This window comes from Genypterus blacodes, unplaced genomic scaffold (genome assembly GCF_046128005.1).
Source record: "Genypterus blacodes isolate CSIRO-AG114 ecotype Tasmania unplaced genomic scaffold, CSIRO-AGI_Gbla_v1 ptg000067l_1, whole genome shotgun sequence".
Taxonomy (NCBI): Eukaryota; Metazoa; Chordata; class Actinopteri; order Ophidiiformes; family Ophidiidae; genus Genypterus; species Genypterus blacodes.
Window position 1 is genome coordinate 7463701 of NW_027466879.1, and position 27612 is coordinate 7491312.

General features: G+C 42.7%; 1 protein-coding gene across 1 annotated transcript; it reads right to left on the minus strand.

Annotated features, from left to right (window-relative positions):
* Window positions 1-1028: 1028 nt before the first annotated feature.
* prtga (protogenin homolog a (Gallus gallus)) lies at window positions 1029-27612 on the minus strand. The gene is made up of 19 exons (XM_076155409.1): window positions 27546-27612; window positions 25734-26036; window positions 16350-16494; window positions 15985-16118; window positions 15533-15829; window positions 15257-15416; window positions 14666-14913; window positions 13127-13291; window positions 12336-12641; window positions 11230-11418; window positions 5533-5628; window positions 5256-5442; window positions 4494-4621; window positions 4158-4328; window positions 3552-3734; window positions 3251-3374; window positions 2770-2911; window positions 2265-2378; window positions 1029-1485 (listed from the first exon to the last, which is right to left on the minus strand). The coding sequence occupies exons 1-19, from the start codon at window positions 27610-27612 to the stop codon at window positions 1117-1119; spliced, it is 3528 nt and encodes a 1175-aa protein (XP_076011524.1). The 3' UTR covers window positions 1029-1116.

Here is a 27612-nt window from a genome sequence, read left to right on the forward strand (position 1 = left end):
ACATTCATTATTTTTCCATACTCAGGCCGGCCCCTCCACTGTTCAACTTCTTCTGGTATTTGGTTACACAACGGACAGCACATTGGATTTATTGCCGAGCGTCTGAGGCACGACTCAAAACCTGTGTGTGTGTGTTTGTTTGACGACAGCGGTGACTTTTTAAAATGATAGTATGAGAGTCACACAGAGATGGTTTGTAAATACTCAAATCCTTAAACCAGTACTCGAGGCCAGCCCTATTCCGTACCATCTATAATGGATCAAATAAACGTATAAACATTCGTAATACTGGCTCATAACACCTGAGGACAAACATAAGTGTCTGCGTCCGTTTAACAGCTGGACTGAGACGAGGAAGCTACAGCGCCCAAGCAATCCAGATAAGAACACAAGAAAAACAGAGACTTAAACGTAAACTGACAATCAGAAGACGTCATAAGGAAGTCAAACATTCGGTAACTGAAGCAGCCCAAACATAAACACAAGTAGCTTTTTAAATATACAGTGAAAGTTTACCGTGAGGCAAACTGAGGTAGATCGTCAGCAAAAGGACTCACACTTCCCTTTTGCTCCAGTGATACTCTCTTAAATAGATCAGAAACATACTTGGTCACATTTCTGTACTATTTGTTTAACATTCATGGTGGGTGAGATTTCTTCCATACACACGCACACAAATAAAAGAAAGGAGAACGACGACTAGAAGAAGAAAGAAGAGACATCCAGAGACCGTAACCACAGCAGAAATCACGTTGCTGATGTTGTTGTGGTGTTGAAATGACAGAAGATTAAAGTTTAGGTCTCTGTGAGTTTGCTTCCTCCTTCTTCTCACGCGTTCTCCTGTAACGACCGTCAAGCTGACAGGAAGCACCTTCAGGTTCGCCTCCACTGTGTCACCTGATTGTGTTGTTGTTGTTGCAGGTCGCACCCTCACACGCAAGCACACGCAGGCACACAGGCACACACAGGCACACACAGGCACACAGGCACACGCAGGCAAACACAGGCACACAGGAACACACAGGCGCACACACACACACACACACACACACACACACACACACACACACACACACACACACACACACACACACACACACACACACACACACACACTCAGACTGAAAGTGCAGACTGGGAACTGCCTGGAGCTTCCTGGAGACAGAAGTGGTCCTCAGTGGACTCCAGTGGATTTTGCTCTTTAGTGGCGCCGCTGCAATCCGAGCCGCTGCTGTCCTCTCCCGACAGAGACGGACGCCGGCTGCCGGGACTGGACGACAGGTTGGTCATCTCGGTCTCGTCGTGAGAGTAACGACCTGAGTCGCTGGTTGCGCGGCTCTCCTCACTATTGGAAGAGTCTTCAGTGTCTCCAGACGACCCCAGCAGGACCTGCAGGGCGATCGTCTGTTCTGGCAAAATGGACATCTCCTGTTCGTAAAGCAACACTGTGGCTGGTGACTGGAAGGAGGCAGCCTGTCTCACACTCTGAAACATAGAAAGGGTTCAGTTAATGTGACTGCACATGATGTATCCTGCTTTCACATGTTGTTAGCCAACTGACTGACTATCTTAAAGAATCTGTGCCAGACCAATGCCTGAAAACCTGAATACCAAAACAGTGTCTTTTTATTTTATTTTATACCCCAGGTGGGCCAGGACGGGGTTGTGTTAATGTGGGGTTGTGTCACTGGGTCGGGTCTTTGGGTGGGATTCCTTCTTTGTTTTTTTTTCTCTTCTCTTCTTTTCTCCACCACAGCCTATGATGCGATCTGTAGTTGCTTACACTGCTGATGACCTCATCCTGTAAAAACTGTCCCTATGAGATCATCGCATCAACTTTGCTGATGCCATCCTGCACTCTGGCGTCCTGCTGTTTCAATTTCAATCTACTTGTTCCTCATATTGCCTTTTTTACCTCAGGGCCTTCGGAAAAAGTTAAACAACAACAATAATACTAATAATACAACCTTCTTTCCTTTCTCTATCTCTCTCTCCTTTCCCCCTCCTTCTGTATAAGACAATCTCCAAAATGTCCTGTAACTGTATGCACACTGTCATGTCAAACACTTGCTTCAATAAGACAAATGACAAATGTTTGACTCTCCTGTAAAAGTCAAAATTCCCCCGTGCCAGTAAAGGTCACCTTCTAAATGACCTAAGGCGAGTCTCAAGCTCGGCTGTGTACCGGTGAAGGTTGTGGCTGGTTTGAGGTCGGAGCCACGGTTGGGGTTTGGAGTGTGTGTACAGATGAGTTTTCCTCTTACCTGTGCTGCTTCAATGTTCCTTTTCTCCACACTGCTGCAAGAAAACCATTTCTTCTTCTTCTCAGTGTTGGATTGAACAGGACCAAGAGAATTGATTATGAGATTCGTACCACCCTGCAAAAAAATTAAAAATAAAAGAATTAATGATGTAATTCATTAAACACGCTTTGCCTCAGCTTCCTCCTCAAACTTAGTTAAGCTACTTGAGATGTTTTGTGCCCTTATAAAAGCTTCAGGTAACCATACAGATGCAGTATTGCCTAATCAGAGTAATCAGGAGACTCCACCATTCGAGGAAATGCTTGCAGAGGCGTCTCGACTCTTATTGAAATGGTTACGTGACCAAATCCATTTACAATTGCAAAGTAAAGGTCTGTGAGCTCAGTAAGTCAATCTATGCCAGCTGCAATCTGATAATGGTGTTTACATGATGATGGAAAAAAAAGGATTTATTGACATTTAAAGTGCATGTCAACATGTTGGCAGTATCGTGTGATGGTGACACCTTGGCATCGATGAAATGGTCTTCACTCATGATGGACACAGTGACATCAGGGTTCTCAGCCTCTCTGTCAGAGCCCGCCTGGCCTGCAGCGGTGGGAGGTATGCTTGCTTCTTGTCTGTACGTCTTCGCAGCTGAAGATTTTCTAGAGGGAAAAAAACGCAAGGTCAGCACAGACAGACGATACTGACACGAGAGCTTTTCCACACATGCAGGGCTAATGCTGGGTATCACAGATTTCCATAACAAAGGGTGGGTTTGTTGTGTAAAGCCGGTGAAGTCATTAGAGGAGACACAATTTGGTTGTTTGAAGGAGATCCAGGGTGAATCAGAAGAAGCCTTCACATTCTGTTTACGTAACTGTTCAACTATCAAACCTGCGGAAACCTGAGCCAGCTGAGTCGTCTGAAGGTTCTAGGCCAGCACTGAAACCAGCACCTGCACTTCTCTGTGGAAATAAACTTGTGGTGTTGAGCTGATGTACCTGTTCTTGCCTCTGCAGACAATAATGAAAGCACAGGTGAGAATGCAGATGAGTGCGATGCAGACGCCCACAGTGATCCCTGTCATGGATCTTTGATCTAGGTGGTAGAAGCCATCGGAAAAGCCTGTAAAACACGAGGGCAGCATTGTCAGGTGAAGCCAGGTGAGTCCTATTGCATTCTAAGAAAGGAGGATCCGTTGTAGGACATTAAGTGATCCTGCTTGGACAACATTAAATATAAAACACTACATATAATGTGTAAGTAGAAGCCGTGGCTTTGGAGCTGCAGGTGGTCACTGACCTGTGGAGTGTGTGGAGCCATGGGAGAGTCGAGGATTGTTCCCAGCGGAAAGACCGTCTGCTTGTACTGCCAGCTCAGCCGTATTTGAAAACGGCCCGTCGCCCATCTTGTTAGACGCAGAAACTTTCACCAGGTAAACATGTCCAGGCCTCAGGTTCTCCAGCAGAGCCATGGTGATGGAGCCTGACAGTGACAGCAACACAACGTTTTCTCTTTGTCCTTTGCAATCACTTTATTTCTAATATGCAGTATTTACTTAGGAAATAACGACAGCATTTGTGCAAAGGTGCTGCATGCCTCACTATGAAAGAGGCAGGCCGTTGGAGCACTGCTACATGAAGTCCCCCCACTCTGACTTAATCAATAATTGGGTAAATCAAATTGTTTGTTGTAACCACAGTGACCTCTAATTTGTACTTTGATCAGTGAGACAAATGCAGCATGGTCAGCCTGTTCCAACTGTGGATCTCAAAGAAAATAGATAAAGAGTCTTACTGATTTCCAATCACGCGTAGGAGCCCCCCCCCCCCCCCCCCCCCCCACACACACACCTTTGTAACTTAAATCGGCTCTTTCTTTGTTTCTCTCTTTCAACACCCCTCTTACCTTCTCTATGCAGCACTTGCCATTCACCGGCCACCCAGGCGTTTCTGGTAGCGTACAGGATGGTGTAATGTGTCACGGCTACGTTGGGCTCCTCTGGGGGCTTCCAGGACACCAGCACTGTGTCCTCCTCAATGAGAGTGAGTTTCACATTGGAAGGTGGCAACATGGGAGCTAGGGGAAAAGCCGGAATAGAAATTTACTCACAATACAAATATGTGTTAAAAAAATACAAATGGAGAGAGAGAGTGTTTATCAATAATGTTTGTGAGACAGTGTAAAGGTTAGCTCATATATAGGACATGAGCCTGGCACATATTAGGACCTGTCTGCACTCACCTTTGGGGAAAGTGCTCTGATAGACCACAGGGCTCCAGGGGCTGGACAGCTCGTCAATGTGAAGGCGTATGGCAAACTCATACTTGGTGTTGGGCTGTAGATCTCTCACTAGGATGCTCTGCTTGCTCCTGCAGAGGAGGAAACACCAAAGGCTTAATTACACTCAAAACCAACCAACCAACGCTTCCTCATCCATGCAGTATGAAAAATCAGACCAGGCTTGTTCCATTTTAGCTTCTGAGGTTTGGAATAGCATTTTATAAACTCAACATTTACATATTTTCCACACATTATGATGAATTAACTCTATAATGACCAACTTTAATACGTCTTGTTGGTGATTTTGCAGTGTGGCCCTTGCAATAAATTTACTTGTCCAGCAGATGGCGATATAGAGCCATGGTGACAGACGTGAAGACCACAACAAGCCAATGAGGAAAAGGTTGCGGTGGAATACAGCTGAATTTTGTCTGTGCCTGCCAATTTTGCTGCTAAACAATAAAATAACATGGGATGGAGGATAGTGACACATTGAACGAGTGCTGGTCCCTTCTGATGGAGTCTGTGAATACACAATTGTGACTTTAGTACTTTCACAATATTGCAATTTTTTCCTCCTACGAATCTTCAGCTACAACAGACCTAGATCTTCAAAAACTGTCCAAAATATCCACCTCAAACAAAAACAAAAAACGTGTTTCTGTTACCCATATACCAGTTCCCAACTTCAAATCACACAAAGCATTAGAAACAATGTCTCACGTCTGCAGGTAGAGCACCAGGGAGGCATTCTGCAGGCCGACAGGGTTGCAGCGGACGGTGTAGTTGACGGAGTGGCTTGAGGTGAAAGCTGGCCGGCCCCAGTGGAGAAACACAGCGGTGGAAGTATTGGTCTTAGCGTACACATTATGTGGAGGAGGTGGAGGAGGCACCAGGCGATCCCGAACAGCTGAAAATGCCACAGTTTGGGGTATAGTGAATATCAACAACAACAACACCGTCGGACAAACAGACTTTTTAGGTACTTTGTGGTACTTACAGACACATCCAGGGGTGCTGATAGTCTGGTCTGCTTGGTAACCATCACCAAGAAAATTGTACGCAAGAAGTTTCACGTGGTACTTCTTCCTCGGGTCTACATTCAGACAAACAGACAAACAAAAGTCTAAATAAATCCCATTATAAGGATGAATTTCTGTATTGCTAAAACAAGTCACAACCAAAAGCTTCAGGAGCTGCGTAATGACTCATGCTGCTCTATGATGTCAGATATAGACTGCAGTTAACATCCATGCTACAGGTGTGAGCCTCTCTCTCTCTTAGACAAAAGGGTTCATGTCTCGATACATTATCAATGAGTCGATCAATTTAAGATAGATTTGAAGCTGTTAATGATACAATGCAGTCCAGTTTACAACTTTTTCCAATGTGACCGTGTGATGTTGAACCAGACTGTGTTGCAATAAGTAGTACACACATTTATCTTGCTTTTAAGCATACATAAACTTAAACCTTTAGAAAACAGGGCCCTCATAGAATGGAACTGCTATAATATAACAGTGTCGCCAAACATGAAGTAATATCCTATGGTGAGTTGAACATTTGGGCCTGCCTCTCTTGTCCTCAGTGTGTGCGTGTGAGCAAAAATTTTGACTTTGCAAATTTGGCATGAGACAGATATCGAGCAATTCCTTGAGCTAGCAGGAAGGGGGGGTGCTACATGATAGGGGGCTATGGGGGTCACTGAGTTTTGGGGGTTTGATTGTGTGGTGGGAAACAGCGATGAAACAGGGAGACAGATGCTTGGTGCTGCCTGCGAGTCCTTTGGTCAGTTTGTGCATCACACCGGGCAGCGGGACAGAGGAGCTCTACTATCCATCACCCTGTCACCCTGCTTTTGGATTGCAAATAAGATGGCCCTTGTCCCTTCCCAGGTCAGTCATGCTGGACAGCGGTCAGTGACCACTCTTCACGGGGAGGTTAAGTCGACGGACAAAACCTTCTGGGAAAGACACTGCTGATGGTCAACAAAGGTTTCCAGCCCCACTGACCTTTCAGACCCTGGGCTGGACAAAAGGCCATCTGACCAAATGTTCATTTTAGATCTGAAAGAATAATGATGGGGGAGGGGGTCGGATTCTCTTACTAAACCCTTAAAGTTCCATTCCATTAGCGACTGAAACAAGAAGATGGAGTAAAGCTAGCGAGTGTCTGTGTGTAAGTGTGTAAATGAGACCCTCAATAGGAGCAGCGGATATAGAGGATGGATGGATCCACTTCTGTATTGAGGGATCATAAATACAGATATGTATCCATATAACATGCATTGGGTGTACAGAACAATAGTTTATTATGAATTGCAGTAAACTTTGTTTGTTTGTGTGTTCTGTTACAAGCACGGGTTTCTTTGGCAGCCAAATCTTTACATAACTTTTCTTCGTAATTGTTTTTAATTAATTGACCAGGATTTCAATGAAATAAACTTTAAACGCCTAAACATGTAGCATGTGTATGTTGACATGACATCATAGGAAGTTCACATGTTAGGAAGTTCCAGTGAGAGGTTTTGAGTTGAGACTTACTCTTATGGAAATTAGGTCCACGTTTTTTTTTACATTTGTTATTCAGTAAGTTATTGTGTCTGCCAGTGCCAACTGTTTTACATATTAATCAAAGAATGGCACCCCTCAACTGATGGATTGTAGGACTGTAGGTACCAGAATTTGTTTTGAAACATTTATGGTCTTGAGGAGAATGAGAGACCACAGGAGGTGAATCCATGCCCATGGAGTTAAAAGGAGATTAGAGGGGAGGAGCTGAACTGTGTGCACCCCCTTGCAGCCCTGAGGAGTTTCATCAGAGCCAGACTAAGGCCAGCAGGTCAGGTTGAGATAAAACTCTGAAAGAATCTGAGGTCATAGGTGTGGAATATGATATGAGCATTGGTTTTTGCTCAGTTATGCTACATGTAACTCATACATAAAAACACAGTGCAAGAGAGTAGGAGACAAACATCAGTCACTACATTTACATCTACACTATTCCACCATACACAGGGTTGTAGTGTTACCTGAATTTATGCAACGCCTTACATAATCAGAATATGAGGAGAGTCTGCAGACTGAGACTATGCATATGATGGTGTCTTACTCAGATAATATTGTTTACCTGCTTGAACAAGTCACTTTGCCATCACACAATGTAGATCTGTTACTTTGAGTAAACTTTGGTTTGTGCTGCCTGTTTGGATAAAAAGTCTTATCTTCTTCAAACAAGTTTACATTTCCAGATTCAACTTAAAACGTGCCAACACTTACAATAAGGTATCAGCCTCGTTATCACAGTTAAGCAGGTCTTATAATGCCACAGTGTCCGTCTCTAAAGAGGAGCAGGCATATTACGGAGCTCTAGCGGCCCCAGAATACAATGGGGCCTACCCTTATTATACCAGAGGAGTTTGGAGAGGGGGGAAGCTGTGACATCTGGCCCATGACCTTTGACACGGTATCTGGGCAAGCTAAATCCTGCAAAAGGAGGGGTTAGAGGGCTCTCTCTCTGAGGGGGGAGGGTCAAGCGGAGGAAGTGAGTGGGAAAATAGGGAAACACCGATGAGTCAAAATCAAATGCCACTTAATAGGTGATGAGGCAGAGTTCAGTAGCTCTTACATCACAGCATTTAATAATAAAACCAAATCACTTTGCTGTCACACCCTGGGGTCTCCACTAACAATATGTTTTTGCATTGGACCCTCATATAGCATTGTTATGATAACTACAATTCCTTCACTATAGATTCTTCTCCTCATCACTCCTACAGGGTAAAGACATCTTCCTCTGATCCTGACGTTTCCATAAATTATGCCTGCTTTCATTAATGGAAACTGTTCCTGGGCACCGCATTTTTTTACGGCAGCATGCTGATCCTCTTTGCCCCTCAGGTTTTGTTCTGCCCCGTGAAAGGCCCCCCAGTCCACAGCGAGTCAGGTCTGAACAGGGGCCGTAAATGTCAAACTCCCACACCAACATCTATCATTTATCTCTTCCCTCGTCCCCCTCTCCTGACCTCAGTTGCGTAAATCACACACGGAAACATTCTAACGCGTATGCACAAAATGAAAGGATTGCCAGACTTTAAATCTGTTTTCTGACCAAGCGTAAGTTTCCTTGTGTTTAATGAAAGGAAAAAGCTTGATGAAGATACATGAGGGCATCCACCTACGAGATAAATCTACTGTTCTGCACACTGGGCTGATGCAAACAGGTGTGAAAGGTTTTTAAGCTCCATCTATGGCTGCATTCTCTTCTTCTAGGCAAATCTAAGGAACGGTCGCAGTATTTCCTCACTGTGCACGTTCATCACATTTATACACAAATGGAACAGGTGTGTCAGGATGAGCTTTCAGCCGTGAGGATGGTCACAAGTGATCATTTAGTGTCAGTGATCAGTTAAAAATCAGCCTGCACTTCTTTCTGCACGTTCACAAGAAGCTGAGTCGGCGGCATCAGTTCTGTCACAGCCAATACTTCACACATCAATATTATTGGCAGCAGCTGTGTACGACATCACAGAGATCAGATGAAAAATCATTTATAGCATCTGTGAAGAGCACCAGCTAATGAAAATCAAGCACTCTGGATTGAGTTTATGGGACGAAAAATGCAACCTCAGATTCTTAAATTCAAACAGAAGAGCATAAAAAGCAAATGGGCATGTCTGAAATGTTGCTGGCTAAAATACTGTATACTAAAAATATATACTGTACACTTCAAACGTTCCCATGACTGTTCTATAAATGTTCCATGTTGTAATAAGTATAGTTCAGTTGGTCTGGTACAGATAAATGTACATGGTTGTTAAGCTCTGCGTTGTGTTGGACACACTTGCAGGCTTCCCCACAGCAGCAGGGTTTGCTCTGTTGGAGGATGGGTTGCTGTACTTTAAACTGTGCCTGTCCACCCATTACTCAAGAGCTGATAGTTTTATCCCTTCTCCAGAAGATTGGAATGTTTTAGATGATTTGAGACGGAAAAATTAAGCAACATTGTTAACCTTGCATTGATTTGCTTGTTTCACTGTGAGTACAGAGTGTCTGTGCTTTTTTAATGGGGTTCATTTCCATACAATTAACCCTTTGTAAAAATGTATTATTAATAGAAATCCAATCAGCTCCATTTGAATTTAACTCTCTCTCTCTCTCTCTCTCTCTCTCTCTCTCTCTCTCTCTCTCTCTCTCTCTCTCTCTCTCTCTCTCTCTCTCTAATCCACCAGGGAAAGAGGGTAGAACTGCTAAATAGTGAGGTCACACGCTGCTCATTGTTTGACCTACAGCTCAGTTGGTGAGAGGCTGCCTTTCCTTTGAGTCCTGGCTAATAAACCATCTTTGTGGCTCTGGAAGCCAAACAAAAAGACAGTCTTTGATGTCATTGCTCTTCCAGCAACACTGCTCCAAGGAGTCATAAAACACATAATAAATCTCTCTCCTCAACAGCTTCCCTCTTTTCAGGCACAACCACGCAAAGCTGCTTTATAAAAGAAGAACAACAAGATCATTCTGTTTTTAACACCAATTTTTCCAACTGGCCCAAATGCAATAGAGGTCGGTAAAGAAAAGTATTGTCAGCTCATACTATGCTGTGCTGAGTATTGATTTGAATTTGACCATTACTATTAGGTTTGTGTGATAGACAACACCAAACAGGATTAAATGTATGTAAAGGTTTGCGTTAACACCTACAGATATTTTTACTGCCTCTTTGTCTTTCCTCCACTCTGATCCAGCTCAGCTACCCACCTTTCTGATTTACAATTCAGCTGCTGACCAGCTGGCTGACCCCTGCAGACACAGATGGTCAGTTGTCCAGTGGCCTGAGCCTCCATTCCTTTCTCAAACACAAAAATGGCAAAATGAATCTGACCTACAGGCTGAAGCCATGATTCGCCCTAAACACCATCCAGCAGTTGCAGAATACACATGTAGAAGTCCTGCACAAAGGTTTGAGGGGGCGGGGGGGTCATGGACCTGAGATGAGGTGATGCTTTGATTGAAGTGCAAACGGCTTCTGCTTGGCACATGGCAAGACATTAACTCATGAATCAGTCAATACATACTGTCAGATAAACGTCTCTACTATAGAGGTTGGGCATGTTGCCCAGTAAAACCAGTTTAAGATGAGGGATTTGATTTGCAAGTTTCACCAGAAAAAAGAAACAGCGACTCATGGTATCAAATTGAGGATAGGATCAATGTCTATATCGAGACATGTGAGAGTGGGCAATGGAGGATTGTGATCCTTTCCTGGTGTTGGTCATCATCAGATCCATACATCAAAGAAGAAGCAGCTGAATTTCACTACAGACAACGTTTGGAAAACCACATGTTGCTTCACATGATTTGAAGAACCAAAGGTGTTTCCTTCACACTAACCACATGCACCTAGCACTCTCTGCTTCTGGATTTATGGATGGAGTTTCCCCCCTTTTTTTGGTGGATCTGGGATGTGAAATCCACCAGCCATCTCTACTCTCTTCCAGTAGTTTGCATGAACTAACACGAATTTGTAGCTGGAACTAGTCAACACACGCACACACAGAAATGACGCCAGCCCAATATTTCGGGGCAATAGTGACCACAGGCCGTTACACACACTGACTGATTTGATTTTTTTCAGACAAACATGTGGCATAAGTATGATTTCTCTATCATGTGCTGAGAGGAAAAGCTGAAACCAAACTCACCAAGGCCTCCGATGGTGTGTGTTTTATCAAAGGCACGTAGCTGCATGGGGGCGCTCTCAGGCTGGCTCTCTTCATGGTAGAAGAGTTTGTAGCCCTGAACACTGGCTGAGTTTCTGGGTGCCAGGTGCCAGCGAGCCGTGATAGTCGTGCAGTTTAAGGGCTCCAAATGCAGCTCAGGAGCCAGAGGCACTGTGGAGACAGGAAACATAGCAATGTAAGTACATCAACCTCATAATAACTACTGTAAAGTGTGCTAGTGGACAGAGTCCTATTTGATACTATCTTCACCTATCTATCACCTACCTATCTTCATTTATACAATATACATCCAATAGATTAAAACTAAACTGAAACATTTCCTTGAAATTTGACTTGAAAATAACATTTCATGACTTTTCCAGGATTTTTCTGACAAAACCCTGCTGCTGCTAAGATCTTACATGAGGTAGACACTTCTTTTTTTGCTCTTCATATGTTTATATGTTTATATATACATAATATCAGACATGAGACATACACACAAACCTTATCTGCACCAACATAAGTCTGTCTCTTTTGGACCACATGGTTAAATTGGTTTTGAATAAGAAACTTAGAAATGCACTAGTCAAAAAAAAACAAGCTTTACTTTACAAGCTGCTTCCTGCTTTGAATGACATTCCAGAAGCACCACAGCTGCAATTCAGAGGGCAAATAACTTCCTTTTAATTTGGGAATGAAGTTTACCAACAGAGATCTCTTGTCCATTTATAATTGACACGGGGCAAAAAGGATGAGCAGGAAACAAAACTCCCTCCCTTCCCCCGCCTCAAATACTCGAATAAAGCTCTAAAAAGCCACATTCTCCTTCCCACCCGGGGGCCTGAGTTGCTTTCTTTACGACCCATGACTGAAGCCCTTCCAATGTTACTGACAGTACAGGGCAAAGGTCGCAGGGTAACAAACACAGCGTCTTACCAACATTATAAGAGCTGCCATTTCTCTTGGTTCTCTCTCATGAGCCAAACAGACCTCCGGGTTTCAGTGAATATTTGCATAGAACTTAATGCACAGAAGACAGATTATGTTACACACTGCGACCTCAGAAATTAAGATAAGTGTTATACCTTGAGCACCGGATGCCTTTGGAGTGCGATGGGAGGTCCAGGCAGACTGCTCCCCCCACCCCACGCTGGTGGCAGCAGTAATACGCAGCAGGTAGATGGTATCAGGCTGCATGTGTTCCAGGAGATGCTGGGTCTTCTCTGCAGGCAGCTCTACCTGTGTGACCTCCACCTCAGAGCTTGTGCGGTAGGACAGGCGGTAGGCTTCAACTTGGCCTCGGCTCAGCTTGTCTGGGAGGGGCTGCCAAGACACCTGAATGTCTGAGGGGCTGCTGCTGGTGAGGCTGAGTTCAGGGGCACGCAGGGGAACTGTCGATGGAAAAGATAGGAACCTGAGTCCAAGAGTGCAGTCTTTCTTAAGCAGAACCAATATAATCATGTTGGGAGATTTTAAAAAAAACATGGGGAAAACGAAAACGTATGAGCTGGGCTATTCTTTCCCATCTTCATCCCTCCTCGAGATCAAGTGACAATGCTGGGATAACGCTGGCATGGGTCTGTTGTGAATGAGCCAAGGAACAGTGCTGGGATGGTCCCATAAAGGGTTAATCCCCTCTGACCAAAGGCGCTTTCATGTGGAGGGAGCGAACCAATCACAAAACGTACACGTGTTTGAATCAGTGACATTTTAGTCCATTTTAGCCCTCATGTCAACAGCACAGCTCATAAAGGTAAAGGACATCCTGTGAGAGTTTAAAGATCAATAATACCACCCTTCATCTATCCATCTCATGTTGGCCTGTAAGGTGTGGTACGTTCGTGTGTGCGTAGCTTGTGCTGGATGTTTGCCTCACCATCCTCGAGTGTGTGCTGGAACACATGGTCGGACATACGACTGGCTCCCATGGGCATGTAGGCCACCACGTAGAAGGTGTAGTTGCGAGCAGGCTCCAGGTCATCAATAATGTAACGGGTTGTGTCATTGCCGATGACGATTTGATATTCCTCATTGTTCAAACCTGAAGAAGTAAAGAAAAGTTTAAATAGTCAAACAAAAACAACAGCGCTGACTTTTCCACTAAGGAATGTTGATGTAACAAAATTCATGTGAAATTCTTCTTTCTTTTTTTCTTTGTCGTTTAATGTAATGTAAGCTTTTTCAATAAGCTTCAATCATTGTGGTCTTATATAGTAAGAAAGTCTGTACATTGACAATGTTGAAATTATGCTCCAATTAAGGCAATTTCTTCCTGTAGCTCAATTGAGTGCCAAGTCCCAAGGTATTGTTAGATGACCTGGTGGGTAATAGTTCTCTAATTAGAGCAAAGTAAGGAAATCGCACAAAAGCTGAATTTGAAGCCTGTGCATTAAGTGGTGCCTTGGCTGATTTCTGACCTGGTAAACAAGGTACTTGAAAATCAACAACAAAAGCCTTGTCAATGCCCAGAATGCTTCAGTAAGCCTCCCTGAACAGTGTAACAAAGCCAGCCTTCCTGTCCACCTCACACCCCCCACTGCTCCCAGAATACACACTTGTAGATTAGCACACTTCATTAGTTCCTGCGAGCTCAGGTGCAGAATGTTACTCAATGTCAATGACCAACCTTTCTGAGACTGTGTCACTAAATCTAAATCAAGAGCAGAAAAGCCTTGACAGATGTCAGTTATTCAACAATACCACAGACAGAATTAGCAGAAGTTACTTTTTTATATCAACCTCCTTATCCTTACAAAATCCAGCAGGTGTTCCTTTTTACAAGCGGAATTCTGTACATGTTGCCTCCCCATCACATGTCAGTGGCAGGGCATGAATGCAGGAGCTGGCCTTTTTTCTAAGAGGTTGCATTGTTTGGATGTGACTCTTGTTCGTTCCCAGGGAAGCTGAAAGGCTGAAAAGTCCTTATGTTGGCCACACTGCAGCCCTTGTGCATTTTGTGAATAGTTTGTGCATCCTGTATTTGAGCAGGAATGGAGGAGCCTGTGTCTTAAAACTCTACAGGACTGTGGTCTGTAAGAACTGTTGTGAGAACAGGCCCTTATTCTTTCTATATCAAGTCCTTTTCCTTGGCCACCAACTCACTATTGATAATGTGTTCCTACAATGCAATGTCAAGGGATTTCTGTGTTTATTTATTGAAATTCTGCTGTGGTAAGGATTTGTATGCAATCATACTGACTACTTGTGTTACTGTGGAATGTCATAAATGCAACTGATTTATGCCTGTGCTAGTGCCAGTGCTCGTCTGGAACCTTCGACACATTTCCACAAGATTGAATGATGAATGGGTAAGAAATAGGATGTGTTTTAGTTTATGTTGTGAATTCAAAAGAAGAAGCATGGGTCATGACATCTTGAAAATATTGATTCCCTTGTTTGTTCACATATCACTCACCTTCAGCCTTCATGTAGTGCACTGAGTAGGCAATAACTTTGTCGGCGTTATACAGAGGCCGCTCCCAGGCCAGCAGGATGGCAGAGCTGGACACGGTGTCAGCTCTGATATTCCTGGGAGCGCTTGGACGGTCCTCTGACATCACCACAATAAGCCTCGCCGTGGACAGGACCGACCCCTGCTCGTTCTCTGCCAGGCACTGATAGATGGCATCATCCTCAGGAATGATCTGATTGATGACCAATTTGCTGTGACACACACAAACACACATATGCATACAAAGATGAACACACACAGATGGTTTCATCCAGGGCTATGCACAGTCATCCTACAATTACCTTTTAAAGGACCGGGAGAAAAGCACAGGAAAAACAACAAAACTTCCATTTGTGCTATTATAAATTATTCAGTTTCCTTTTTACTGTGGGCACAGTAGTTAATTATTGATTTTGTTTTAAATTGACCCACAAAGACGTTAAACTGGTGACTTCTGGTCCAAGTCAGATCTCTTCACGTACAGAACTGCATATATTATTGGATCTTACAACCAAATTGCAAAAGAACGACATGGTGCTGAGTGAGACTACAGACCTGTTGTACATCTTGATACGACCGTTGGAGTGGACCTTCTCGCCGTTCTTGAGCCAGGTGATGCGGGGAGTGGGAAATCCTTCAGCTTGGCACACGAAGCGGGCAGTGCCGGCACGTGGGCGAGTCAGACTCTCCGGCCACTCCACCAAGGAAGGAGCCGCTTAGGAAGGAAACGACAACAATCATGAATAAATCAAATTGAGTTTGAAGGAATGATTGAAAGGATGAATCAACTATAATTACAGAAATAGCACAAACAAATGGATATTTACTTACCAAGCACAGTGATGTTAGCCGTGGCAATCGTATAATTCCGCGTGCCGGGAGTGGTGGCCCGGCACACGTACACTCCTGCATGCTTGGGTTTGATATCCGTGATCATGAGGTTGCCATTTCCCAACACTTTGGTGTTGTAAACATCAATAGACTTGCTGTCTGCACGGCTCCAGGAGATGAGAGGTCGGGGATTGCCTGTGGCCATGCACTCCAGGATGGCTCGCTGGTGGAGCGATGCTGAGATGTTCTGCGGCCCCGTGATGATGCGAGGTCTCTGGGGGAGCTGGGGGCTAGGAGCTGTAGTGAGGGAGAGAGACAGTTGATCAGCATTGTACATTTTATTATTTATCTAAAAAGCCAAGCAAGCTGTCACAATATGGATTAGAGAAACAATCAATGTCAATGTAGGATGAATCTGTATGTATGTATGAACAGAGTGCTGGGAGACACACCTGGGGTGACAGTGAGAGTGGCTTCTGTGCTGCGACGGCGGCTGGCGATGTTGGTGGCGATGCAGCGGTAAGTCCCAGCATCTGCTTGCTGAACCCCATAGATCTGAAGAATGCCACTGGGCAGGGCTGTGATTCTGATGCACAAACAGATGTCATTGGTTACATTCTCGCGTAAAAACAGATATGATGACATCAGTCTCCTGCAGACTGTAACACAAGCTAGGCATCTGCCACTTCCAAATTTTCGCTGCGATCTGCCAGTCTGACAGGGGGATTATGATCACAGTATCATTATTTATATGCTGTCATCGAAAGAGCCATAATTGTCTAATTGCAGCTTAACAAAACAGGAGCAGAACTCATACCTTTCAGTGGCAAGAGGTAATGTGACCCGGTTGAACTCCCAAGTGATAATGGGTGGAGGGTGTGCAGTGATTTTGCAGGAAAACCTGGCGACTGAGCCTTCTGTCACCACTATGGACACTGGCTGGATTGTAAAGGACGAAATACCTGTAAAACCAACAACAAAGAAACAATTTTAATATCCTTTCCTGTGGGCACTGAAAAATAAATGACTGTACTTGATGTCATTTATTATTGTGATGCTACAATTTAACTCAAAAATCTGATTTATGTATTAACTTCTTGATTTGGGTGGAGCGCAGCAATAAAGTATACAGAATAAAAAGTTTGCATCCATCTATAATAACTATTTAATCAAGTTTACACTAACTGTAACAACTTGTGGTGTTAAACATATTTCATTTATCATTTTTATTGTACAAATATACTAAAAGATGTGTTTAATATTCATGCAGTCTTAGTGTGAGCCCTGCTGGAGAAACACCAGATACCTTCTAACTGTAACTACCTCCTTACAAACAACACAGTATTTATCTTTTTATCCCTTACAAGTTCTCTTTTAGGAGAGAGTCAAAGGAAACTCCTTCCCCTTGAGGTGTTCCATTGTTGTGAAAGCTGGTGTTATATTTCTCCCTCTGACCTATGCCGAACTTTACTTTGAAAGAAAACCCAACACTGAGGAATTCTAGGATAAGATTTGCATCTACCCTTAATGACAAGATTAGAGGCAAACTAAATATGTGTAAATACAGAGAGTGGCAGTTTTACCGTCCAAAAGAAGACACTTTTTTAAAAATGTAATGGTCTCCCTCTTTAAATGTAAAACCTATTGCAGATATTCACTGGGTATGTCGGAAAATAGAGATGCCTGTTACCTAAAGCCACAGACATGCTGAAAGCTTTAGGAAGGTGATGAGTGGAGTGGAACAGCAACATCCTGCGTGGATAAGGTTTAAGGTTTCCCTGAAATTGAGCCGCTGTCAGCCGTCAACTGAGCAGCAGGCAAACTAAACCTCACATGAATTACAATACAGCCTTTATGGATGAACACCCAACACTGTTACCCCAAAACTATCAGGGTTTTGAAGTTGTTTTAGCCATCTTAACATGTGCTCTCTTTCACATCACTTGCCCATGGGCAGTGAATTCCTAAAGGCCATGGAGGTCACCCTCTGCTGGACCATCCCCCATGTGTCCACTCCAAAAGCTGCAAAGGCCTCAGGTCAATGATTTGTTAAAAGAAATTGATTGTACTGCTGCTCTTGATAGAGACACATATAACCAGAGAGGCATTTCCTGAAGAAAATGCTTTGGAATTGCAACTGCTGAAAATTGAATATTGCATGTATGTACAATAAATATTCAATTAATGACACAGTATCAAAAAGATGGGTGTCATATACGGACGGGGCCTTAGGGGCTGGACAGGCAAACGCAGGTGTTGGGCTCTTTTCTCAGCCTTTTCCTAACTGAGGATCAAGTCTCACCACCACCAAAATTAAAACCAGGATTGGGTCCTGTTTTCAAATTGATTGACTTATGATAGTTAACGTTGACAACAACTAATCATAAGGTGTGGATGTTCTGGACAACGGATTAAACTATCAGTTCTTAAGTAAAGGGTAAACAAGCACACTGCAGTGCCCTTTGACCTCTTGAAACACTATGTTTCACTGCTGCGGTGAGCCAGTGTCTCCCAGTTACTCAAGGTGTAGAAACCATCAGAAGAGGTTCTGTTCTACCACAAGCAAACCAGCACACAAATGCCTAAACATATACTGGGAAACCTGTTTATACAATAAAGGACCACATTTGTTTCTGTTTTGTTGTTTCTGTTTTCAGTTTTCAGCTCAAGTATTGATTATGATCAGTTTAATAAACATTGGAACATGAGAAGTCAGATTTCACCAACTCTAACAGCCAGTAGACTGTGATCACCTCTCCTCCCTTGTTGTGTTTTCAGTAGTCATGATTGATGGTTGAGTGTAAGTTGTGTTGCCAGGTGTTGTGGTGCCAAACAGCAGGAGAGTGCCGAGTGCCAAGCAAAAACACTGAGTGAATCATGAGCGCAACACACTGATAGATAAACACCAAAACATTTGTGGAGGAAAGAGACTCTCACAAAGGCAGAGGGAGTGCCAACGGTTTCACTCCTCAGATTAATGGATGTAGAAATCTTATCCTTGATGATGACTTCTTCACTGATTTCTTTGACATTGTGAAGCTGATAGAGACAATGACAGAAAGATGAATGAAGTGATGATGAGGAGGTAGTATGTCCATTTATTGATTAATTGATGGACATACAATTAATCAATGATCATTTGAATGTCATGCATCTAATGTTGGATGAATCAAACACACCTCTTCTTCAGTATCATGACTGTAGAGATGCGGGTAAGGTGAACATCTAAAAACATCACTTTGGAGTTCTTTGATTCTCCACACGTCTTGCTTATGCTTATAGATTTATTAAAAAATACACCATAGATTATTCAATCAATCGATCAATCAACCTTATTTTAACAAGTAAACCTCCTGCTTTGACCCTGTTTGTTTGTAAACATAGAAAAGACGCGCGTAGTTGCACGAGAGTCAACTCCAGCCGCCGAGGCCCCCATCCTGTCACCACGGACACGTTTAATCCAATTAGTCTGTAGCTGGTAGCTCTTACATGTTATGAGCAAAGTGCATAGTAGCGCTGAGGTTGTTTGATGTGAGAGAGAAACAGAGAGGGAGGCACTCACCCCCTAAACACAGATCCCCACCCCCCACGTGAACGCAGGCTCTTACAAAAATGCCACTAATGTGCTGAAGTGAGATGACTGCAGGGCATGAGAGATGAGCTGCACTCATCCTCTCCCTCTCTGCTTCGACTTTCCGTTCAGTCAAATGATGCTGGGCTGACTAACAGCTGATAATCATTGATTATTGATAAACTGGGTTGAAGATCTATAAGTCAATTGTTAGCCTGAGCTTTCATGATGAAAATACAAACCTGACCTGTGCTATGTTAGCCAAGGGGCATCTAACAAAGTAATGTAAAATCATTTGTTATTTACATTATTATCAACTCATTTGTTCTTCAAATCTTCATATCCTATCCTAGGAATGAAATGTTTGGGGCTAGGGTTAAGTTTCAAAGATTTTCCTCCTTTTAGTCCACCAAAGTCCATACATGTAACTTCTTTAGAATTGTTTACCAAACCATTTTGTCCAGCATGTTTCTAACAAAGGGTAAATACCTCAGCCTACCTCTTTCCATGCATGAAGAACTAGTTCTGACCATCTGCCCTTACCAGAAATCTCACCTCTGACCTCCACAAATCCTGGCGGGCACACAACTCAGGCATGGCCCTGTGGGACCACCCGGAACAGCATTGCTGCCTGCTTGCTCCCCAGTATGCAGCAAACACTTTCACATCCTTCTACAGACAAATACTGTTTTTTTTGGTGCCTTTTTAAGCCTTAACCTCAACACTCACTACCTTTACATGCACTCATTTCGTTGTCTGTTCTGTGATTGAGGCAAAAAGGCGAGGAGGATGTATAATTTGACGGAAGTAATAGTGTTATGCAGGTTTACGAATATAACGGACAGTTTGCTTAATATGAGTATGTAGAGAATGTAAATGTATTTGTAATCACAGAATCTACGTCTAGTTTTACAACGCATGTAAACATACTAAGTGCCTTTCTATAAATGCGGTGCAGATGCTACATGGTGTGGTGACCTCATTGGAATGCCTTGTGGAAATAATAGGACGGCATTTAGAGGATTGGTTGGTAGGAACGAGTCTCTGAGCTGCAACATTTGCAGCTATTGCACTCTCCACAGCCTGGCGTAATCTAAATCTAACATTTAGGATGACTGAAACCCTTTTTAGATGGCTGGCAATGACGTTACCCATGACCACCATCATCTGTTGCATTGATACTCAAGTATGTAATAGGTAATTAGAGTATTCTTATGCCATCGTTCTAGCAGAATGGAACAAGTTTGGCAGATGAATATTCAAATACTCATTTGGAAAAGAATGCCAATACTTAGTTACAATAGTCGAAAGCAGACCTAGAACACATTGGTCATTCCAGAAGTCTTACTTAAACTGAATCTGAATTAATTGAGGGATGAATCCTTTAAAGACTTTCAATAGGCCCACTGAACATTAATAAAGATCTGTGAAAAAAAGAGGCTGATAAGAAAGAAGAAGAAGAATGCAAAGCTGAAAAGGTTTGCCAATCAATCACTGGTTGTGTGGCAGATGCACTTCTGCTCAGGTCTGCAGTGACCACTGGCCTGGCTAAACAAAGACCTATTCCCATGAGCAGTGTGACCTCTCACAGCACCGGGATGGGGGGTGGGGTGAAGTTGGAGCATTCATCCCCTCCTCCAATTTCTTATCTCTGCTCCAAAGTTTCCCTGTCATTCAGCAGGGACTCTCCACTCACCACAGACAGAGGACTTCTTATCTTTCATCTCTCTATCAGAGTTTTTCAAGAGTCAATCTGAACACAGTTTAATGTTTTAGAGCTGTGTATCTGTCAAATTATTTGATCACAGGTAACCAATAAAACTTCACTGTTACCGGGTAATATCAGGATGCCCACAAAAACAAAAGTGGACAGATTGGAACGATTACAGAAATCAATACAAATGAAAAGGAGCACGTCTCTTACTGTGGGGAAAATATTTAAACCATGTGATTTGTCTCACTGCCCTCTCTCTATTGAACAATTCAAAGAAGCCTTTGACCTCTGTGACTGTCATTCGGGAACCATGGTAACCTTTCGTGTCCAGCAGGGGAGAAAAACAAGATTCCAGGCTTTCAGTTGTCTCACTTAAGGATTTTTCATTCATTCCCCCTGCATGTCACACAGTGCCAGGTTTGCTTTCGTCTTATTGGGTTTTGTAATTGTGCAGAGGTGCACAACACACACATTCCTCAGCAACCTAAAATCATGCAGCAGTCCAAAACTTTGTACACGAGCAGCAGCAGCTTGTTCAAACACCTTCGCAGCTGTTTATACTCTTTAAAAGTGAAATAGGGGAATATTTATTATTTGAGAACCAGTAAGTCCCTACGTTAACATACATACACTTTGAATGATCTGTGAATTTCCCCGCCTGGGGAGTAATAAAGGATGATCTTATCTTGTCTTAAGTGTATTAATTAGAGTCTGTCTTTCCCTGAGTATACATGACAAGTTAGATAATGGAGAATGAGTAGAATCTGCCCGTTGAGGAAATGCATGTGGAGGTCACAGCTTGAATCGGGCCTAAAGTTTTGAACCTAACCCAGGTATGTACTGTATATAATCAAATTAGGGCTGCGGCGACGTGTCAACGTAATTGACGCAATTGACGCAATTGATTACGGAAATACGTCGACTTGCATATATGTGCATCGACAAGGCGCAATGATGTAACATGTCAAAGAGTAAGATGCCAGGTAAAAACAACAACCGGAGAACAAGCTGCAGTGAGAAAAGTTGCGTACGATCGTCTAATCATGTGTGGGAGTATTTAAGACAGACACCTCTGCAGAATAGAAATGGCGCGTTGTCAAGACGGCAGCAAGATGGTAATGGAAGTCCTGTGAACTTTGTGTCCCTGCCCACCAAGCATGATATAATAGGATTATCAACACGCACAACGTGTTTCTGTTCTGTCGTAGTCACTTGAACTTGTTTTGTTACATTTGTTTGTTGTAAAGACAAGACGATGGAAGAAAATATTGAAATTTTAATTAGACAAGTTTGATATCTATTTTGGGGGAAGTAATAGTTATATTGATTGTGTAATTAAAAAATAATCTGTAGACTACTCGACTAATCTAAAACAATTATCTGTAGATTAATCGTTTAAAAAAATAATCATTAGGTGCAGCCCTCATTCTGACCAATGTATTACATCTGATACCAGCCCTGGTTGTTCAGACTGATGTCAGTAGGCCTTGATGAGGAAGGTGCTGCTGTATTCTCATGTTTCCCTCTGTATCTTTGTGTACATGCCAATAAGAGAACCAGCTCAAGAGAGAGACTATTGAAATCCACATCAATCTGAGTCCTATTGACAGAAGTCAAGTGACCAGGCTCATGTGTCTCATGTCTATTCATCACAGCCAAATCCCCTCGCATCTTTGTGCTTTCATAACAATGCCTTTCACTCTGGTAGACGACCTTTAAAGGACTGTACTTCTACTGTATATCCAAAGCGCTTTACAACAAACTCACATTGACCCATTCATACACTGATGGCCGGTGCATACCATGCAAGGAGCCAACCAACATTGGGAGCAGTAAGGGGTTCAGTGTTGTGCCCGCCAACACTTCGACATGCTCTCTAAGAGCACCGAATCAAACAAGGAACCTTCCAATTCCTCATGACCGATCCACCTGCCTGATCCGAACCCTTAAATATGTTTTGTTATTGGACTTCTGTGCAGGGGGGGGTTCCAGACACGAAGAGACCCAGACCTAGAATATGCTGGAGGGATTATATATGCTATGAGCTGGGAACATTTTGGGATACCCCAGAGGAGGAGCGGGAAGATGTGGCCAAGTAGAGGGAAATCTGGCCTGCTTTGCTTAGCATGCTGGGATGGTAAATTACATTACATTACATTACGATCATTTGGCTGACGCTTTTATCCAAAGCGACTTACAAATGGATGGATGAATGGATAGATAACAGAAAAAATTAACTTTTATGCGTGTGATATGGAAACGATCTTAGAACATGAACAGCACCAAACACGCTTGAAAACTAATTGCCAAGTGTCCTAAAATGCTCTTGGCCAACTTCCATAAAAGAGCCCTGAAGCATCATTGATTCATGACCATAGAATCCTGACTTTATCATTAAAATGAAACTTAAAGTCACTGTTTTTATGTTGTACACATCACATAATTAGCCTGCTGTAGTCAACAGGTCCAGCTGTTTGGTCCAGTGATATGTGGATGGACAACTGCCCCTGAAGGCACCCTTTCTTTAGCAAGCATGGGGGGCAGTGTGGACAAAAAGGGTCAGAGTGAAAAGCTTTTCACTCTTTCACCACATTAGTGCAGCAGAAAACAATTCTGCAAAGCTTCTAGCCTCGGCTGCCCTGCAATAAAGTTAGGTCCTTTTAGCCACTCGGGGTAAAGGCTGCGCTATTGGGGAATGGCAATTCACATTTGTGTGTGTATTTGTGTGCGCTGCTCTGAACAACCCCCACCACTATCTTTGTGTCCTTCAACTGAGCATTTCTCAGGTATGTGTAAATTTTATGAGCTTCCAGATAGACCCTCTAGCAGCTCTAAGTGCCATTTTAAAACAAACTAGTAAACCTGCTGGCAGCCTTTATCACCTCTTAACTTCTAACTATGAAGCGGCTAAAACACTCAATTAATTAATAAAACTACAAACACCTACACAGCCTTGTAAATATCCAAATGAGACCTGGACCCCAGCCTGACACACTTAGAGAGTATTTCATGTGGGTTTTAGAGCGATTTAAGCAAATAAGTGAGAGTGAGAATAATTTGTCTACATGTTGACAACAACATTGAACTCCTGTTGTTCTTTATACAAACCTGTTCGGTGCCATTATAGCCATTTTTATAACGCAATAACGCACAACAAAAGCTATGCACACGTTAAAAACTGATACAGGTTTTTTGGTTTCTATGTGTTTTTTTTTCTATGATCGGGTGTGAACAAACCAAATCAGATTGTTTCAGATTGTTATCTATGCAATGTCATTAAAGTCTCACTCCTCTGTCAGGTGCGTTTCTCAGTCATCACCATTGAGCTTCGTCACCGCAGAGGGGAGGAGGAGATTGTAAAAAGATATATGGTGAGAAATACAGTATGTGGTGAAACGTCCAACCAAGCTTAGCTGAAGGGAACTACGGCAACCCATCATTTTATCAAGTCACTCATATCATTTTGTTCTTCAGCACATGTGGATAATGTATTTTGTGGAGTGTGCACATTTGGTGTGTTTTGTTGCAGAGCTGTGACTAACACAGGTCACACACGTCAACACATCAAATAATTGATCTCCACGAACTAAACCATTAAGATTTTTGTCCATCAACTACAGGTGGGAGTCACAGACCATTCAACAACCTGATTGAAGAATTTCATAATTGCCAGGTCTCTTTCAGTAAGCTTCCATTTCTCTATAGCTTTCTGTAACACTGTGTGCATCACCCGAGTTTGACAAATGTAACTTTGCATTTCCCGATTATTGTTGATAAAATAAGTCAGAAAGGATACAAGGAATCCATTTAGAACGCCTGCATATTTGACGGAAATATTGATATTCTCCAACACCAGATTATGTATTAGAAGAGGAAATGTTAAAATGTATCACATTATCAATTAATCCATTTATTTTCCCACCCCCTGCTATCAACATCTATTTGGACCAGAGGAGAAATGCACTCATAGGAAATTAAGGAACATTTACTGTCAGTGGTGTTTCTAGTCAAGGATTCAATCAATCAACGATCGCAGGACAAGACATGGAAAACAGGGAAGATATCTATGTCCCATTCATTTTTTGTTGGATTACACTGAAGGTGGGGCAACACCGTAACAAACTTTGTGCAAAAGTGGCACAGCAAGATGCATGACCTCAAGGAGGGGGGGGGGGGTCCCAAAAGACCAAACTCCCATGCCTGAAGCCTCCCTGCTCCCCCTTAGACACGAGGCTGCCTCACACAGCACTGGTAGAGAAAGAATTCCAAAGAACAATTCCCCCAGCGATCAGGGAGCAATAACATGAAAGGCTGTGCGGGTGAATGGGGGTCATCTGCTGTTTTACATAGGAGGTATCCTACGCAGCTACTAGCCTTTCTACTCTGCGGCTCCTTCATTAACACACCAATGGGCTTATTTCCCTTACGTTGTGGAACTTTGAAGGTTGTGTCGCTGCTGCCACTGACGCTTCCACCACAGCTCCTCCTCAAGCTTCGCCCAGTACGTTACATGCACACCATAAACATTGATTATAATGTAATTAAGACAATAAATCGATGGTCAAATGTGGGTTTTTTGAGTATCAGTAGTTATAAACGTACAATTATGTTCATATGTAATAGATAAACCATCCTTTCATTCTAAACGATACATTTGACTTCATACCAAGACCTTGTGAACCTAAACTTGGCCTGAAACCAGAATCTTCTCACAGAAAATAGAGATGATTGAGACAAGAAATGCAGACTTTAGGACGATATAAAGCAGTTTCCTGCCCTGTCAATGATGTGCAGTGGGAAAAAGAGAAGATGTTGAAGGAAGCAGGGATCTCATCTGATGATTTTGATCAGAAAAGGCTATCAGATTTGAGACAGACAGACGGACAGATAGACCTCCAATCCTCTATCATACTCACTTGCGATTGTAAGACGGGCTTTCTGGCTCAAGATTGCTCCGTATTTGTTCTGAGCAAGGCACTGATAGAACCCTTCATCTGATTTGTCTCCTCTTCTGCTCTCCACCTCCGAAATATAAAGGGATCCGTTGTTAAGAAGGTATAACCGTTCATTCCCCACAACTTTTACTCCATTCTTCAGCCACCAAACGTCGATGGGTGCCTCCCCGTGTGCCTGACAGTCCAAAATAACAGCTTCTCTCCGTATAGCTGTGACATCATGAGGCTCCTTGATGAAAAATAACTCGCTAAAACATAAAACACCTGTGAAGAGACAGAAGTCAAGAGTCAGAAAAAAAAACAAGGTAACTTAAGGTGTCACAAAAGTTAATTAAAGTCTTTTTACACACTACTACTCTGAAGGTTTAAAGGTGGCTTAAAAGGTACATTTTTACTCGTCTGCAGCCGTCACACTTTACATTCTGAAGCCCATAAATCCCAGTGAACAGCGGGAGAGCAAGAGTGGATCTGGACCCCCGAGGTTAGAACTATCAGCGGGACTGAGTTAATTTATCAATTTGGGTGAATACGAGTTTGACACAGATTAAAATGTCCTGTTATGGTGAAATATCACGTTTAAGAGTCTGTCAAGCCTGTCAGCAGGACATCTGCATTCCTTCCTAACCGGTGCTACTTGTACTGCTTGGGGAACTTCAGCACTTTACAGGGAGTATTAGGGATTAGACATTATTAAAGAAAAGGGAAATATGCGCACTTTCCTAAGCATGTAAGTAAAAGGGTCTGTGTGCTATGGAGCTCCTTCTCATCCACCTGTGCCAGCTGTTACCTGTAAAACTGAGAACGTCTTCAATTGAAAAGTGTCTGTGTCACGCAAATGACAAGGCATCTTATCTGATGTGTCACTACTGTGGCTGAGTCAGAGGAATAAAGATTGTCATTGTGTTGTGGAGGATCACTCTCTCCTTGCATCCATTTGGACTAACACCATGATTGACAGGAAAGCACCTACTTCACATGTATTACATAACCTTGTTCTCATTATTGTTTTTCCAATTTCCAAACATCTGTCCACTGCCAATTGGATGTTTTCCTCAAAGGCAAACATAATAAATAACTAAATAAAAAGGAATAAAGAATAAAACAGAAAAAAAAAATTAATTGCCTGTATTCATTACGTCACTTGATTAGGACACTAAAGTAAAAGTTTAGGACTTTTATCAGTTTTGACTTGAAAGCTAACTTGGGAGTTAATAGCAATATCCGAGACTTACTGCTATTACATGTGACTTCTAATGAACATTAAGCAGCGATAGAAGCTGAATTTGCATCAGCTGGATGAGAACACGCAATATAGATCTGCTGATTGTGTGTTACATTTAGGCTACACAACGACATGGACCTGTACTGAAAACAAATACACAAATCGATTCAACTGTGTTCTATTTTGCATTGCCACATGATGGACGGAAGATATATACATATACATCAGATTATATTTATCTCTTAATATTTACAGCATTAATTATTTTTTGGGGGGGGTTATTTTTTAACTTGAGTTGAATTGCCTAAATTGTGACATTTAGTTAGTCTGAAAAGATGAGAAATAAAAAGGAAAAGTCACCGATTGACTTGTTTGCATTCATGTTAGTTAAGTTTCATTTATTGATAATGAGTTTAAAATGCTAAAGCTAACGAAGACGCAGGTAAATTAGCGGGGAGTTGAGCTGAGCGACGCGTTCAAATACAGACTGACCCGAGCAGGAGGTCCGAACACTTCAAACTTCTCACACATATCACAAAATGAATGATTACCTGATAGAGGTAGAAACAAGGCGAAAAGTAGCCATTGATGAGCCACTTTCCTTCTAGCAGGAGCCAT